The sequence below is a fragment of the Schistosoma haematobium genome, chromosome ZW (assembly GCF_000699445.3).
Source record: "Schistosoma haematobium chromosome ZW, whole genome shotgun sequence".
Classification (NCBI taxonomy): Eukaryota; Metazoa; Platyhelminthes; class Trematoda; order Strigeidida; family Schistosomatidae; genus Schistosoma; species Schistosoma haematobium.
The window spans coordinates 58,252,050-58,271,231 of record NC_067195.1 but is presented as its reverse complement, the minus strand read 5'-3'; the positions used below and the strand labels follow the sequence as shown (position 1 = coordinate 58,271,231).

The 19,182-nt window shown below is 32.8% G+C and overlaps 1 protein-coding gene across 1 annotated transcript in view; it reads right to left on the bottom strand.

The window, feature by feature from the left end:
• MEGF6 (multiple EGF-like-domains protein) overlaps nt 1-19,182 on the bottom strand; it is a 108,692-nt gene that overhangs the window by 24,227 nt on the left and 65,283 nt on the right. Inside the window, exons 13-22 of the mRNA XM_051211873.1 lie at nt 17,038-17,189; nt 15,262-15,609; nt 13,680-13,863; nt 11,265-11,408; nt 9,127-9,258; nt 7,172-7,204; nt 4,252-4,380; nt 1,797-2,024; nt 413-850; nt 157-328 (exon numbers count right to left, since the gene is read on the bottom strand). Of these exons, the coding sequence (XP_051071986.1) occupies nt 157-328; nt 413-850; nt 1,797-2,024; nt 4,252-4,380; nt 7,172-7,204; nt 9,127-9,258; nt 11,265-11,408; nt 13,680-13,863; nt 15,262-15,609; nt 17,038-17,189 (1,960 nt within the window). The remainder of the gene's footprint in view (nt 1-156; nt 329-412; nt 851-1,796; nt 2,025-4,251; nt 4,381-7,171; nt 7,205-9,126; nt 9,259-11,264; nt 11,409-13,679; nt 13,864-15,261; nt 15,610-17,037; nt 17,190-19,182) is intronic.

The following is a 19,182-nucleotide window of genomic DNA, read 5'->3' as shown; positions in this document are numbered from 1 at the left end:
GAAATTGTAACCATTCCCTATTCACAAACAAATAGAAGTCGATGTGTTTTCTACGTTTTTAACCTAGATCTGTAAAAGTAGGCAGATTTTGTCATTATGCACATAAAAATCTCTTGGTACATTTTGTTGTCTAAACAAATGAAATGAAACGTTTACCTTTGCTTACAGTTTGTTCCATAGAATCCCAATAAACATGGTCTTTCACAAGTTTCTCCGAACCAACCAGGTGGACATTCACAAGCTCCAGTCACAGGATCACATCTAGAACCCGGTTTTTGACATGGACAACTCAGTTTACAATCTGATCCGTAACGTCCAGGTGGGCACTCTGAGAGAGGAAAAAAAGTGATCAATGTAACTACTTACCATGAATGGACACAATTCAATGGAATTTTTACTGAAAAACACTCACTATCTTGACACCTTGGTCCAGTGAAACCTTGTGGGCATCGGCACTCTCCAGTAAACCGGTCACATTCACCTCCTTCTGGGTTCCGAGTATTTGCTGAACACTGACATGGAACAGAACAGCTTTCGCCCCAGTGGCCACTTGGGCATGGCAGCTCACAAGCTTCACCATACCAACCTGAACCGCAACGACACTTGCCAGTTATGGGATCACAAGTAGCTCCACGTAGGCACGCACAAGTTCTCGAACACTCTTCCCCCCAAAATCCACTTGGACATAATTCAGAACACCTGTTACCGGTACGTCCCGGTGGGCAAATACATCTTCCTGTGACCTTATCACAGCTTACACCTGGAACATCTGCGCAGTTGCATTTCTTGACACAGTTTTTACCGTATGTTCCTTCAGAGCAAGGTTGGTCACATGCTGGTCCATACCAACCTAATAAAACGGACATAAAAAAGAAAAGAGGGTTATGTTTTACGAATGGATGATTATCGTGGCAGGTTTTACTGATGAAAACTCTTGATATTAGCCTAATACAAGCAAAGAATCATCTTAGAAATATAGAAATCGGAAAGTAGAAGCATTAAAACAAGTTTTAAATTTTACTGACTAGAAGTTTCTACTTGTTTATTGTTCTGAATGTTTCTTTAACTATCCAAAAGAAACCTCATTCAATCTTGTTTACTGATTTATGTAGCCTTTCACTGATGTCGTTATAGTCTGACCCTTAACTAACTTGTGGTTTTTAGTTCACTTAGATACTTAGTTCACTGGTTTATTCTAATATATATATATATATATATATATATATATATATATATATATATATATATATATATATATATATATATATATATATATATATATATATATATATATATATAACTATACTGCACTGTTGAACCAATCACGCTGATAATAGTGAGTTTTAAATGTTGACACAGAATTCAAAAAGTAATACGAACCAACGGTAACATCTTTTTGAGTAATTAACTAGAAGTTTTATCTATGTATTAAAGATAAAGTCTGTTGTATCGTAATATGGTGGCATAATACGAATGTTTAATTATTGTAATGCAAATTGTATAAAATACATGATAATTCTTTTTACTTTAGTAAATTATCAGGTTTCTATAAGAAGTAAGGGTTTTTAAATAATCAGAGATACTCTGTGTCTTTTTGTTTATTAGCTGTTTCTGAAATAAAGTTGTAGAATGTTCATAGTCTCGATTCATTTAGAAAAATGTTGAGATTGATTAGAAAAAAAAGGAAACAGTTCCATTCGTTTGAGGAATATTTTAGTAAAAATAGACTGAGCCGGTATACAAATGAAGTTGAGGTCGAATAAACACTTAAGAATTATTCTCTAATTTATATTTACCTTCATTACATTCACAGTTACCGGTAACAGGATCACATTCAGCACCATTTGTACATAAACATCTATGTTGGCAATCAGAACCATAAAATCCTGGTGCACATGGTTTATTACACAGCATATTTCTCCAACCAGGTTCACATTCACATGCTCCGGAACGATGATCACAAGTACCGTGTACACAAGCACATGTTTCTGTACAATTAAGTCCATATTTCCCTTTTTCACATTCTGTAATAACAAATTATTTGAAAAAAAAAGGAATTTAACATATTCACACTTTAATGCAAAGCATATATTTTAAATAATTCTCTGAACTGCAACTATTGTGAGATAATCAAATGAATTATAAGGTGATGTAATAATATACGAATTCATTCGCGCGAAAAATCCAGCAGAAAGCAAAACTAACAAAAGTGCTCAAAGTACAAATGAGAAATGCAGTTGAACAGAAGTAAAATGGTATAGTTTTCACCTTTTAGGACAACAAATGTTGTTTAGCTAGTTATTAGTTTTACGAACTAAAAACAGTAGGTTCACAATTTTTAAAAATGATCCAAACCAGAAATTTAGTTGCAAACTAACTCGTAAGAAACTGACTAATCAAGCTATGTTTCCCAGGTTGATAGACTGAGCAGTTTTTTTACTTACTAAAGTTACAGTTATGAGAAGATCAGATGAATATCCATCGGTCAACAGGACTTACTAAATAGCTGTCTCATTCTTGTTTGTGACTCTTTAATGAATATAACTCCAAAATAGATCCGCGGTAGAAAGCTGAAGTTATAACCACGCAACAACACTTATAATATTCAGTCACCGAAGTAAATATATTAGTCTACATTTCTGTTAGCTATATTTAATCAGAAGTTTTGGACGGTCATTGAGCAGTATCATCATTGCTTATTCTTTTTCACAGTCAAATAAGTTAACTATACTGTCCACAAATCTGTACAAACATTTTAGCATATTTATCTCAGTGTAATAAATGACTCATAAAGTATTGGTAAATTCTGTTCTCATGCTATGCTGATATTAGTTGTGTAGTGAAATAATGTAATATTTATTTTTGGATACGTTCATGAAGTTAGTCTCATTTTTATAACATCCAGCTTAAATTGTAGTGCATAATCGTCTTATTCACATATATTTTAGGCAAGAAGTCGAGATTGGTAAGATCAAGTCATGTCAAAATACAACAATAATCACCGATAGCATTAAATCGATAAATCCCGAATCAATAATCTGAAGGCATAAAGCTCGTCGCGAAACCTGAATAGTCTGAGTTCGATTCCTGATGGGATTATGGTTATACAGTATACACCGTTGCGTTTCAAAGCAGAGAAAAGTACTTATTCATTACTTTCCGAATTTCAATGATTTTTCAATTGACATAATTTGACATTAAAAACTTTTTCTAAATTTTACTCAATAACTCTTAAAAGACACTGAGTAGAGTTATTCAAACAAATAATTTGTATAAGAAGGGGTTTTGTGGAGATTTTAGAAATTTCACTGATTAAAACTATGAGTCAATTGAAGCTACATCGCCAAGGGAAACCTGGAAGCACTGAACGGCCGTTTCGTCCTAGTATGGGACTCCTCAGAAGTGCGCATTCACGATCCCGCACCCCGCGAGATTCGAACTCATGACCTATCAGTCTCGCGCCAGGCGCTTAACCAACTAGATCACTGAGACAGCATCCAACGGTGTTAATGTCTAGCTTCGACCAGTGCACGAAGTTGTTCCACCGTACACTATTGTCATCAGTGAGTTGATATCTCACAACCGACCTGGTTGAACTCCACTGGTAACGGCATCTCACTAGAACTCCAGGACTATCTCTTGAAGTCAGTCACTAGTGAACAGATGATTATTATCAGAAGGGGCTTTGCGGAGATTTTAGAAATTTCGCTGACTGAAATCATGGAATTTGTTACTGTCGACCAGGATGGCTAGGTCCCAATTGCATAAGCAGTAAGTCATTATGTTGAATGAGATTGTAGTATTTAATGATTAATTCATTTATACCGTTTATATCATTTGCAATAGCGCATTATTATATTTTCAAAATTTCAAGTCGATAAGCAAGTTGGTTAATAAAACTATTCTTGTGTAATATGCCAATAATATGCAATGGCCCTTTACAATCTGCGCACTACTGAGGAGTCCCACACTAGGACGAAACGATTGTCCAGTGTTTCCAAGTTTTCCATGGTGACCTAGCTTCAACTGACTCATGATTTCAATCAGTGAAATAATTTATAGTCTAATTGAGAGAATTTCTGTACATTGATTTAATTTTAGTAGATCCTTACGATTGATATGAATTTCTCTGATATATACTATTTTTCAATGATACATCAACTGATGTCGATCAGTAACGTAAACCATCTGTATAATGATTTTTAATCTTAAATAATATATACTTTTCTTATGTCAAGATATATCACCTACTTTGATCACATTTATCACCAATGAAGCCAGGGAAACAAATACATAATCCAGTATTTTTATGACATTCAACACTATTTTCACAATCACATATTTCTGTACAAGATTTACCCCATCTACCCGGTGGACAAGCTAAAATAATGAAAGGAAATTAGAAAAAGAAGAAATGCATTATTGATTGATTTTTGCAGTAAATAGGATAACAATTTTAGGATATTTCGTACAACTAGATTCCTTGATAAATTTTAGCAGAGCAAAAACAATAAGATTTGTAGAATAAAACGAATTCATCCATCTATTTCACGGTTTCTCATCAGTTGTATACAACTTAAGATTACAATTATTAATCGTATTGATAACAAATATTCAGCTAACTTTAGTATGTGAAATTAATATGAATGTTCGAAACGTAACCAAAATCATAATAGTAAGAAGAATAGGTATACCAAATACCAAGTATTTGTTATTATCATTCCAAGGTAGATCAACACCCTTCCGACGTCACGTCAAATCGCATCTATGAATTTATATGTGCTTGTGTTCGAAAGTAAACAGGAATGATAGATAGAAGGGCGTGTACTAGGTTTCTGAACACATTCCTAGGATCGTACGACTGGAAGGGAGTAAAGTGTTTACAAGTGTTATTGTCATACACCTTTTTGACAGTGGACACGAGGTGAATGTAAGTAATGCATTCAAAATAATTAACAGACAACAAACACCAAGGTTATTGCGTTTGGCAGAGGTGATCGACATAAAACGTTCCCGACCTGACCTATGTATAAAGAAGAGAAGTGTGATTAACTTTCATTTGACATGATAGTCGGATGTTTATCTAATAACGTTCATTAGTTTTGATTTTCAATCTTTCTTTCCAACCCTATCCCCAACTTCCTTAGCTTTATTATTCTTGTTGGTGTCCACATATTTGTTTTCTTTTATCATGTTGAGTGATTACGCGACCACTTATTAATTTCATTACCTTTACATAACCTCTTTTCCCTTGCTTATGATTACTGGTAATTATAATGCCTAGCTTACTCTGAATTATTACTTTCCAATATGTAAATACACATCGATCTTAACTATGTTTATTCATAAATTTTATGTCCCTATTCTTCTTACTATGATGATTTCGGTTACGCTTCGAACATTTATCTAAACTTCACAAACTAAAGTATGCTAAACAATTGTTAATAATTACATTGAGCATTGTAATTTTAAGTTGTAGACGGATGAGTTTATTTTATTTTACAAATCTTGTTCTCACTTTGTTTAAATTTAAACATAATGATAGGATTAGGTTTGAGAAGATTTTCAATATCAGATTACATATAAGGAATAATATGAAGTTAATAAACGTAAGGTTTCAGTTGAATAACTTCACAAAATCGTCTGTTGAATCACTATTTTGTAATTAGTAATGGAATGAACTAACAATCAGGTGTTGACAACCAGGTAGATACAAATAACAGAATGTTTAGGTATAATATGAACATCATACATTAAATACTTTATTTGCCCATCATTCATCAATTGTCTTTTAGAAACTTCATCGTTCCTTCATTTCTGTTTTTATTACAATTACTCTCTGTTTATACTCCTGTTCTTTTCAATTTGATCTTCTCAACCTTCTGTCAGACATTCAACTTCTGATTGATGTTACATACTACTTATATCTATCAACAGAAGTAGTATATAATCATAGTAATAAAATTTATAATAAATAATGAAGAAATTGGATTGGATTGTAATGAAGTAAAATAATACGGTATTATTACAATTAAACATTCACTTTTAGCATGAAATTTCTAATGAAGTAAATCTATTGCGAATTATCGGAAATTTATATTTATCTTATAATTAATTTAAATACCCTATAAATGTTTATTCTTTGCATTGATAGTTAGCCGAGAAATTGCAGTTATATGACAGCCTATAAGATAAGAATCACAAGTAAATTAAAAGTTGTTTTTCTATATATGGCATGATTTCTATTCTTTATTAGTTTGTCATAGAATAAGTGGATACTTCAAGAAGAAGACTTCATTGTTCTGAACTTTGGTCTTCTAGACTTTGTATAGAAATAATGTATTTTATGCTTGTATTAAATGTCATATCGATGTTGGGGATAATTAAATTACTCTAAAAAGATTCTGTAATTATAAAAATGACGAATAGTAGAAAGATTCTGTGTAATGTTAGACCCATACTGCACTTTATGAAAACGAAGTTTTTACCTACTTTAACCTTATTTCCAAAACGTCACATTTTTTCTATTGAAAATCATACTTTACTTCACTTTCAAATTAAAACCACATTGTAGTTCTTTAAATTTCATATTTACTATTTCTCATTCATACCCAAACTGGTTCACATAATAATCAGTTTCAAAAGATATCAAGTAGAACATTTCTTTTATTACAAGAAATAAAGTGATTACTTGGACAAAGCTGAGAAATATCAAAATTTCTATTTATTCTGGTGTAAAGGCTGAAGTTATTAGCAATGTATTTAGTGTTCATTCCACAATACCTAACCCTTTACATCACTCTTCCATTCATTTAATGTACAAACGCTGCATATTAGTGTGATTTAAATTAAAGATTTCAATTTAAGGCCTAAAATGTATTAAATTCGTATTCCCCATTAAGTGTGTTGGACTGCTCTACACTAGAAAAATTCATTGTAAACACTCCCAATAACTCGAACCACATGAAATTAAATGCTAATGAAAATCATACTACAATATGCGACGATCTCACTAAATGGACAAAAGTATTGCATATGGCACACTTAATAAACACTAAGCATACTGCTATTAACTTCAGCCATTAGAAAAACATATGGTTTTTTAAACTCTCGTCGTTGATCACTGAATAGTTCTATCTTAGTCATTTTCACTGAAAATTCATATACTTACATGGTTCATCATCTGGTGAATAAATGTCATTTTCTAAAGAAAGAAATGAGAAAGATTACTGGAAGTTATTACCATATGCACAGAATATTTACATCGGTGAGACTATAATTTATGAACGGCCTCTGAGCAACGCTAAGGTGACCTTGAGAGTGTCCACCTACTAACTAGGACTAAATGAGGGTTATAAACTAGTAAGAGGAATCACGATTATGATATACAGTTGGTGTTTAGGGTTAGAAATTCGATTTAGGGTTTTCATCACGAATTGACATCGGCTACAATGCCAATACGCTAGATAACCAGTGTATGAATGATTTTCATGCCAAAATCTAAGACTCGTTATCTTATATCTGATTGATCCGTCCATAAATTATAGTCTCGCCTTTACATCAAGCTAAAAAATACATGATACAACAGGATAGAGACTGGCAAGCATCTTTATTAATGGGTTGCATGAACACAGATACAATTGCAGTCGAAGTAATTTTATTTACTCTATTGATGAGCATCATTTATTAATAAAACCAATGTTTGCATACACAGACGACAGAGTTAAAAATTTCACTCCATCAATGAGATAAGTGTGGATGTCTATAATCCTTTCCTACTGCATTGTGAACAGGGAACATTTTTACTGTTGTCATGCCAAATACCGAATTTACATATGTATGTGTAGACTGAGATTTGAAGTTTGATTTACAGATGTTCATGGATGAAAGTACGTATTGAAAAATGTAAGTTAACCCCCAAAAATCAAACTTTGTGGGCGTAAAAGTTTTTAGAATGTTAAACATATTTACTGTCAATGACAAACATAATTTAGTCAATGCTGTATGTTTGTTGAGTTTCTTCTGTCTGTTGTCAGATTGTAGACCTTTTAGTTTCCTTTAAAGATTATTACTAGCTGCTAGTGTCGAAAAAATGAAGTTGTTAACGAATTGAGGGTTTAAAATTCTTCAGAACAAACTTTCGTTACTGTATACTTAAGTAGATTCTGGCTATACTGTTTGTGTATCTAATGCTATGAAGTGGATATAGCTAAATTTTTAAAACTGATCAGATGAAATATTGAGTTCAGTTTCAAAAGTCATTTTCCAAAATTTTATCATAAAATGTTATGTTTCCATAAATAATCTTGACTCTGATTGATTTCTGTAATGTTTCGAGATTAATCATTTTAAAAGAATATGCTTATGTGCTCAAATCTTGTACGTTAGCTGAAGCCAAATTGAATAATGGTAAATTGTAAAACAATGTTCGTTTAGACAAGACCATGTGTAAAATACAATAGGAATGTTGATTTATTAAATAGTGATAATAAAGAAATTGAATACAGATTAGTTGCTAATATAATCACTTCAATCCTCACCAAGTATACTCAGAGAGTGGTGAAATGATTTCTGATAAGCCAGATAAATCCAGACAGATCATTTACTCCGTCAATGATTAAGGATAAGTAATAAGTTAAGCGTGAGCAGAATTATTATGAGTGAGTGGAATATTAACCTGATTACAGTCACAGCCCACATATTTTTGAATCACTCCAGTATTATTTGTGTATACTCAAAAAATAAAATGATAATTCACTTGAACTAGAATCTAAACTCTCTCCTGTCAATACAGTTGAATAGTTCACTGTCATGTGATTTAACCCAACACACGTATGTACGTATTAATTCAACCTAAAAAATAAAGCTTCCGATACATTCTCAGTCCTTTACTCTGTTAAGCTGGCTAGGCAAGTGTTAGGAAGCATATATTAGGCAATGAATCGAAAAGTTGAGCACTACAGTTTACAAAAGTTGAAGCGATTTGCTTTGAACAGTTTCATAAAAGACACCTAAGAGTATACTGTGATGTCACTGTTCAAACATCGTGATACATTAGATCCCATAATGCTAATAAATGTCTGATAAAATAACCATTAGTGACTTTATTAATAATGTACCACTTACGCATACTACATTTATGTCCTACAATTCCATTCGGACATTGACATAAACCAGTAACCGGATCACATCCCATATTAATTATCCCACATTGACATTTCAATCGACAATTTGGACCGTAAGTACCAATTTCACAGGCTACAAAGAATTGTAAACCGAATTACGTTAAATTGTTAGAAAAGTATTGTTTAACAGATCTACACAATCCATGCTATGAAATTCAGTACGATTATTCAAGTGGTTTACATTTTAATGAACGATGAATGTACAAGTACATTTTTGTTCATGTTCAACGAACTGAGAAAACAAGCTATGACTTTAAATTCAACAACCATCATAACTGATTACGAAGATTTAGAAATATTGGTACTTGTACAAGTAAATTCAAATGTAGTACAAAAGGCTTATCGTATCTGAACCGATATATGGGGTGGAGAACATATCAATCAGCAAAACTTTAACAATATTATATGGCATATGAGGATTTTGCTTTGGAGATCCACTAATTAGTAGCTTTAGTTTTCTTACCTGTAGCAAATATCGCAACAGAACTTAATAGTTTAATGCAGTCATCATTCTACGTAGAGAATACAGAATTATTTTGAAGATATGGATCGGGAGAACTACTAGACACATGCCACAGAGATTCAGTTTTATAAATTGTACAGCGGAATGTCCATAGTTTCGTTTAGTAACATCATTTGATTACAAACATTGATATGTAAAACAGAAGTACAAGTAGGGAGGAGGATGCGCTAAACAAGTAGTAAAGATTATGGGAGCAAATCGAATTTGTGTGGATAAGCACACAGTTTAAACCAACACTTTTAGACACATCATACTGTCCTGTAAACATTGATACTCGCTACTTTGGGAAAACTCTTAGTGCAGCATCTTTCTAGAACCATACTTGTTTAACTTTTGATATCATTTTAAACTAATTTTATTATTTAAATTTGAATTCTGTTGCACCAGCCAATGATTTCTAATCGTTCTAGATATTGCTGTATGCACCTAATATAAGGTGTAAATTATAACGGCTAGTTAAAGTCTCTTATTCTTGGACCATATAAGGGTTTAACCATTTTATACACTATGTTGTGGAAATTGTTGAATTTCGTTGAAATTATGAACCGATTAATGTTATACCATCACTGAAAACCTGGAAGGAGTGAACGGTCGTTTCGTCGTACCATGGGACTCCTCAACAGTGGGCTTTTATAGCCTCGCACATGAAAATCGAACCGAAAACCTTCAATCTCGTGTGTGAACGCTTATTCTCTAGGTTGCTGAGCCAGGATCCAACGGTGTTAATGTCTAACTTCTCCTAATTGACAACATTAAGCGACTATCTTCTATTGTCTTCGATGGGTAACTGCCTCAGACCCAACACAGTTTAACTCCAATGGAGTTAAATTCTGTTGTGCGTGAGGAAGTTACTCTTCGAAGACAATGGAAGATGGTCGCGCAATGCTGCCGGTTGACTGAAGTTAGACATTAACACTATATTATGCCTGTTATACTAGCACACTAAATGACCGATAAAATTGTATCAAGACTGAGAATCATTCGTTGGCCAAATTAAACATTATTGTTAGATAAGAAGTTATAAGGAACTTTTATATCACTCTATAATCTTGTTTAGTGGGATCTTTATGGATGTGATTTACTTTTAATGTGATAATAAGCAATGGTCTACATTTTTTATTTAAACTTTGTATTACATCATTTTATATATCACTAAGTTTATGGGTTAGTTTTTGCTTAGTATTATGGTTTCTTCTAAGGTAACCACTAATTTGCTAGATGGTGGAGAAGATTTGTAGCTTAGGTGGATGAGTTTGATGGAATTTTGTTCTCTGAGCTGGATAGTTTGGTCGTGGGGCTTTCATCGTTTTTCTGAACGACATCATCAGCACAAACCGCATTAATTTGCTAATTATTAAACTAAACGAATTAATCTAATCATTAGTAGCATCAATATTTAATAGCAATATTATTTACTTTAGAGGCTCCATTTAATTTTCATAATCTTTTGTTTTTTTGTGTCATTGATGCTCTGTACTAAGACTTTTATTGTAGAAAAAGAGAAAATGAAGCCGAAAAATTATGATCTTTAAAAGCGATTATTCCATTACACTTACGTTCATCACAGTTCTTTCCTCGATAACCTGCTTTACATGAGCATGTACCACTCGTTGGATCACATGTCCTGAGATTCCCTTTTTCGTCATAACCACATCGACAATGTCGAGAGCATTTTTTGCCCCAATACCCTGGGGGACAGTCTAAAATGGAGAAAAAAAATTTAATTTACACTAGAAAACAAATTTGACCGGTTGGACTAAACTACGACTTTATCAATAAATAACACGTAATTCCATAATATTAGTACAAGGATTTATGGACATGGTAAAAATTCATAGTTTACATCACGAATAACCTTAGTTTGAAGATCACTGAAAACCAGAATGCACTGGATAGCTTTAGTGTGGGAATTCTCGACAGTGAGGGTTTGAATCAGAAAACTTCAACTAACTCAAAGAGCGTCTAACCTCTAGGCCACTGATCTGGGGTCCAATGTTATACATATTTAGATACAGTTAGTTTTTGATACTGCATAGCAATCTTTGGAAACTATTTGTGAGCAACTGCTTCAAGTTCGATATTACTGAACTCCACGGCTTCTCACTAAATCTTTAAGTTTGCTTCTCAAAATAAGTCACTAGTGAACATAAGGTTACTGTCAGTTTAGAGGTATAGAGAGATTGTTGAATTTCGTAGTTTACAATGGCGGCTAACCTGAGTTGGTGAGTTAACTAACTTCAGTTCGTTATGTAACCAATAAAATAAAGTAATATGATTTTTTATAGATTATATTACCGAGTAATGGTTATAACTAATTTGTTACTATGGTTTCTTTCGGCCGACCGTAGCCACAAAGTTAGTTCGATGTAAGATGAAATTCGAACTCTAAATATACATTAACAACCTATTAAAGTGAAGTTAATTGTAAATATCCACTAATGAAACAATTAACGAAAGGTTTCTTACTTTACAACGAAAACATACTGGTTTTAAAACTAGTTAATTAAATCTTAAAGTCAATAAAACTGAAACAAGTAGTTGAAGTGATTTCAGTGTACATGGCAGACATTAAATGTTCAGAAGTTAGTTATGAAAACGATTACAGTTGTAAATTTCTGAAATGCCTATAAAACAAACTTAGTCTTAGGCCATTTAGGGTCTGGCACAGGTATGGAACTGCCCATCTTACTTTACCAAATTACCATATCTTGATGAAGTGAATCCCAAGATATCGGAGGTAGTAGTAATAATGCCAGTGATAGTTAAAAAGGTTTCGGTGGAGTTTTGTTCTCTCAGCTGGATGGTTTGGTCGTGAAGCTTTCATCGTTATTCTGAACGAAATCATCAGCACAAATCTCAAGTAGAAGTGAAGTGTTCAAATTTCTCCACAATTGACTCTTAGCTTGTCCTGTAGACCTCGATCTTGAATGGTTAATGTCAACCTTTAACCTGTTATTGTTTACTTCTTTATTTGATTTTACCTCCAACTGATTCGATTCTTGGTCCTATATTTGTCCATAATTTTTCCAATTGGTCTATAAATTGGATCGTTTTCAATGTGTTTGTTGATTACTGATTGACCTGAGTGCCAAGCTCCTAAACATTCCCTGGTGTTTTTAGAATTACCTCTATACAAGATCTCAACGTTTTCCTAGTCGAATGTGTGTCCACAGTTGTCTACATGTATTGATATAAGTGAGGATATGTCATGGCATTTGACCGCTAATTGATGTTTGTGCAGGCGAAGATGAAGGGAGTCAGATTTACAGAATGTGGTCGGAGAAGACGGAATTGCGTCTCGTAGTACTTCATATAGATCAAATTTTCTTTAATCCTCTTTTGTTATAGTGTACGCTCGTTGAAAGGGTAAACTCAATAGTACTAATGAAAATGAAAATTACAATAAATCTACATCTCTGATGTGTTACTTAGTACAGCAAGTAATAATAATAATGAGCATCTCATCATATATATTGGAATATATCCCAGTAATGGCGTATATCACAAGTATGAATTAGTCTGAGTGGTTCTTTTTATAAAATATTTAGAAAATTGTAAACTTAATAGATATCATTGTTACGCTTCATGATCTTGATCTGCTTTATTGAATCGATAATTATTCCAGTTTTCTACCAACTAAGATTACAAACCGCCATTGTGATAATCGGTTAGATCTTATATCGGTAATATTCTTGCTACATAATTATATCCATTCACCAATTCAGAGTAAAATAAAATCTAGTCTAGGATGTTTGTAGATAATATGTGACTTGTGAATGTTCTAGGATGATTTTCACACCAAAATGTGAACAGAATGTCATGACGTAATTGAGAGAGTATTTTAAACTAACAGACAGATCGTTACATTTTTTGAATGATTATCTTAATAAAGTGGGAATAATCCCACAGACTGTTTCTATTCAGACAAATACAGATATGAATATTCTAGGTTTACTTATAATGTTATCTACCTTGTTCACACGTTAATCCATGTTTACCAGGTGGACATTCAACTAGACATCGTCCAGTCACTGGATCACAGCCGTTTTGACAATCAAAGCATGTCATTTTACAATTGAAACCAAAATATGACGACGGGCATGGTAGAATACAGTCAGGCGGTTGATAGCCAGGCTTACATATACACTCGCCGGTCTAAATAAGAAAAGTAATTATTAAATGTGTTATGGATGAGAATTATTTTAGAATAAAATGGTTAAATTACTTTATGCACAAGAAACAGTTAAAGCTTATTTACATGCATTGTCAATTCTACGTCTTAGTTGTTGTGATTTAAGCACACAAATGACAGTTCAAAATAGTAAATTTTCTCTATCTTTTACTTCTGATACTCAACCATTCTAGTATCGGTTATTATGTTAAGCCCATATATCTTATTCTAGCTTTCGGACAGGCTGATCTATTCATTCTACTTGAGTCACATTTTGACCTTCTTAATTATTCACTTGACTGTTTTTATGTAAGCGTATGTGTACACTTATCCTAATCCCGACATATCTGTAGCTTATTTTCGAGTGACTATAAATATTGATTAAGGCTTGACTAAATGGAGTTGGCTCACATGCCTTCTCCACTGCGCGTCATTTCGCCTCGCTTCATTTCTCGATTGCCTGTTCAAATCAATTAGTGCATGGAATATACATATTCAAGATTCATTCTCGTATTTGACTGATTTAATTCCGTTATCCACTAACGCGATTTAAGTCGATGATTATATACAAGGATAGCCAGGATGTATATTTTGGCAACAATCATTCATACGATATTATGGAAGTTCGATCTTGGGCCACTAAAACGTGACAAATATAACAATAAGAGATACATGATTATATGAAATTGTTTATGCGACTGGAAGCTATAATCACTTCAAATTTGATCGATAAAAGGTTACTTGTTTACTAGAAATATTAAAATGGACTACTTGCAAGAGTTATTAAGTCAAACCAGATTATCCATCTAAGAATCAGTTTAAGCAACTCGAACGTCTAGATATTTGTAACAGGGAACTTTACAGAAAGCTTTTAATTTAACTGACACTAAACGATTCATCGAACGGTTGGTGAAATCCTTGAAAATGGCATTCTTAAAGTAAGGTAGCAACAAATTGAAGATGTGAAATGAGTTGAAAAGCTATGTCAGTATTATGGACTAATTTTACAGACTTGAGATTGGGAAAGTACATGAATCATTTGAATCAACAAAGAAGTCCATTTGATTTAACAGTATTTCATGATTTCATTTCAACGACCTAACGATGTGATAGATATCCAAAGAAAACGTTTGTAGTCATATTCATGTACAACCAGTTACACATACTTGATTTCATCTTTATCTTATAAGGAGTGGTTTGCAGCATAATAATATCGTAAATAAACGCCAACGTTTCTGGAACTGTGATAATATTATGTTTGGACTTGGAGTGGCTATTCTAATTGGTTCCTATGGACGCGAATAATAAGCATACAGTTTTAAAATAATATCTCTTACTTAATCTACCAAAACGTTTTATATTTATATTTCTAATCAACATACTTGAGGATCACAACCCTTTGTATGTCGTCTACTTTCTGAACATTCAGCTGGACATTTCAGACTACACAATTCGCCCCATGTATTTTCCGGACAACTTAAGTGACAATGCGACCCATACATTCCTGGTGAGCATGTACAATGACCTTTTTCACGATCACATTGATTTGTTGCACAATGATTTGGGCATAGACGATCACACTGAGGTCCCCAAAATCCTGCTTGGCATCCGGATAGTTCACATCTTGTACCATGACGACCTAAAGGACATTGACAAACCCCAGTTACGGAATCACAGTCAACGTCATTTGCACAATCACAGTACTGTCTGCAGTCCACACCCCATAGTCCCTATAATGAAAAAAGTGATTAAGAAGTGAGAGAAAGTATTTAGACTAAGTAGCTACGGGAAATTTAGAAAAAAATTTAAGTAATAGTTTGTAATTTTTCTGTTTATCCCAGTGAAAATTTGAGCATTTAGTTTGAGAGTAAAATTAGTGAAATAAACACCATTTAACAGTTACATGCATAACGAAATAATACTGGATGATTTGCCATTCTTTCGTTGAAGTCCTCAAAAGTACTTACATAGAGTCTTTTTAAGACATACCTAGATGCAACAAACTATGTACCATTTACATTTACGAACAGTAAGTGTATTATATTATTACTTTTTTAAACATTAGACACATTTATTCATATCATATTTCATGTTGTATTACAAATACTGTCATCAACGTATCTTCACAGTTATAATGTATAGCGCTAAAATCGTCAGAATAAAACTTGACACAGTTATTGGTTTTAATAGTAATTTAATTTATACTAACTTGTAGCAATAGAAAAAGTAACGTTTTCCAGAATTAATTACTCCCTTGGCTAACAAATTCCAGATATATTGACTAAATGTTATTCCAACGCTCATGTTTTAATTACGGTGCTAATAAAATGTTGGCCAATTTATACTCAACATTCCTAACTATTTTTATTCAATATGTCTTTCCATATTTAGACAAGAAAACATTGTTCATTAGAAATTACGAGACTAAATGAAAAAGATTCTTTAAACTAACGACAAGAATACATCAAACAATTAGCTTTAATTTATATAAAAATTTCCACAGTAATCAATCTGAATGAGAACTTATAACTTAGATCAATTCTAACTAAACAAATAATTCTACTCAGTAAAAGGCACTTTAAAATTAACTGTCTGATCAAAGATGGATGGTGGCAAGCAGGGGAATCCAGGATGCGCGTTTCGTCCTATTTGAGACTCGTCAGCTGGATGTACCTGCATCTCAGAGTTGTTGTTCACTCTGGGATTCAAATCCAGTACCGTTCGCTTCAAAAGCAATCGCGTTATCCACTTATCTACTGAGTCCTGATAGCTACTTGCTTGTGCAATGGGGTGAAGTTTTAATTTACTTGGTGTTGTTTGATTTGTATCTGCCCATTATTATTTAGGACTGCAATTGATCAGTCTCTTGTTGGCATATATGCATCCTGTGCAGACTGCCTCGATATTGCCTGAAATCACAAGATTTTTAAGCAAAGATGGATAGTGGCTAGCAGTGGAATCCAGAACGCGCGTTTCGTCTTATTTGAGACTCGTCAGCTGGATGTACTTGAATCTCAGGGTTGATGTTCACTCTGGGACTCAAAGATACAAGTAAAACAACACCAAGTGAATTTAACTGTTTAATGTTATAATGGTAAAGAGTATATTATATTATAAATAAATTTTATAATTGTATACGTTTAAATTATTTCTTTTACCTTTGGACATTGTTCTTCACAGATAATTCCTTTATAACCAGATGGGCATTCACATCCAGTTAAATCTCGATTACATCGACCACCATTTTCACAATGTGAACATGTTAAACTACAATCATGTCCAAATCGTCCAGGTAAACATAAATTACCTCCTATGATTAGAGTGTAATTTTGGAGAGAAAAAAATTAATTAATTTTATCAATGTTCTAATTATGTACAGTTTTTAAGACAACACTTTTACAAGACTAGATATTACTGTAGCAGACAACATTAAGTTATTGTAATTGAACACATATATAGAGATTAAGGTTGAGAATTAATACTAACTGAATTAAAACTTAAAACCAGTTAATAGTAAGTAATAATAAACTTGTTTGAATCCTAATTCATTTATATTATTCAAGATTAAATTTGTATACTTCAAATCTGCTATCATGAATAATAACAGTTGGACTAGGAATCCAATTCTTATGATATTGATACTTTTAAATAGGTAATTCAGATAGAATTAATTCTCAAAATAATCTAAACAACAATCATTCCAATTATTTGAATATATGACATGCAATATTTCCATGAACTAGAGAAAGAATGAACAAAACAATGAAAACAAACCAATATACAAATTATTTTGATAAATAGATGAATCATCTTGTTGCATCACTGAACAAGAAAAGAAACACAAAGTGTACAAAAATAAAGTGACATGTTGACATTTTAAGATAATTAGCGAATAACTGAAAAAAACCTTAATTTAATTATTCTTGAGTGTTCCTTTTTTATGATTTAAAATGTGTATTTATATATCCACAAAACCCTTCTGATATAAATCAACATATGCTCACTAGTGGCTGGATTCAAGAGGTTTTTCGTGGAGTTCTAATGGGAAGCAGTGACCAGTGGAGTTCAACCGGGTTAGTTGTGAGATAGGGACTCACTAATGACAATGGTGAATGTGTCGCTTGATTTCGTGGATTGGTTGAAGTTAGACATTAAAACCGTTGGATGTCGGCTCAGTGGTTTAGTGGTTAAGCATTCGCGCACGAGACTGATAGGTCCTGGGTTGGAGTCTCGAGAGGCGAGGTCGCGGACGAGCAGTGCTGAGGAGTCCCACGGTAGGACAAAACGGCTGTCCAGTGCTTCCAGGCTTACCACGGTGATCTAGATCCAGTTGACTCGTGATCTCTACCATTAAAATTACTATGATATCCACAAAACCCTTCTGATATGAATTTATTGAATAAATTCTTTTTCATCATTATAACAGCTACACAATGTGTTAATCACTTATACAAGTTATTGGAATCAGATCTCAGAAACATGGCAACTAATACTTTAAAAAACACTTTTTGATTTACTAAAGAAATAGATTATATGGATATATCAGATAAATTTATAATGCTTGTTCATTATTTGCAAATATACTTATGGAAGAAATTATCAATAATATGTATCAGTATTTTGAATTAGGTTCTTTTCCTCAAAATGAGTTCAGAACATTACTATTAGCATACATTAAAGGGATTCAGTTTAAATTCTATAACCAGTTATACAGACAAATCGATACGGTATCCATGAGATCATCCATAGTGTCTATGTCGGCCAACATCTCTATGGCTAATCTTAGACAAATGAAACTTAAGCAAGAAATTGAAAACGTAGCATTATACAGTATGTATATTGATCATACACTTGTTGTTTGTAATAATCTGAGTTTTAGCGCACAGTTGGTTTACCGGTTTGATGAAGCATGTGTTAACATTATATTCACTATGAAATATAAACCTAATCAGTTTAATTACTTAGACCTAAGAATATAACGAAGGAACAGGAATATCATATTCAGAAAAGAAACGTGGACAAGACAATACTTAAATTATAATGGTTTCTGTACTGTTAGTTACAACCATTGTTTGGTCAAAACCTTATTTAATACGTCTAGAAGGTTGCGTTCGATTGAAAAGCCACAGGAAGAAGTAGAATACATTGAATAGTCTCTTAAAGAGAATGAATATCCAAAGAAATTTACTATGAAATAAAAAAAATGATTAAGGAAGGTCTCAAGCATTCAACTTTTAACAGAAAATCTGTCTGTTTCTGTCTCGAATTTAAAGATGAGGAAGTTTCAAGTAGGATCGAAAAAA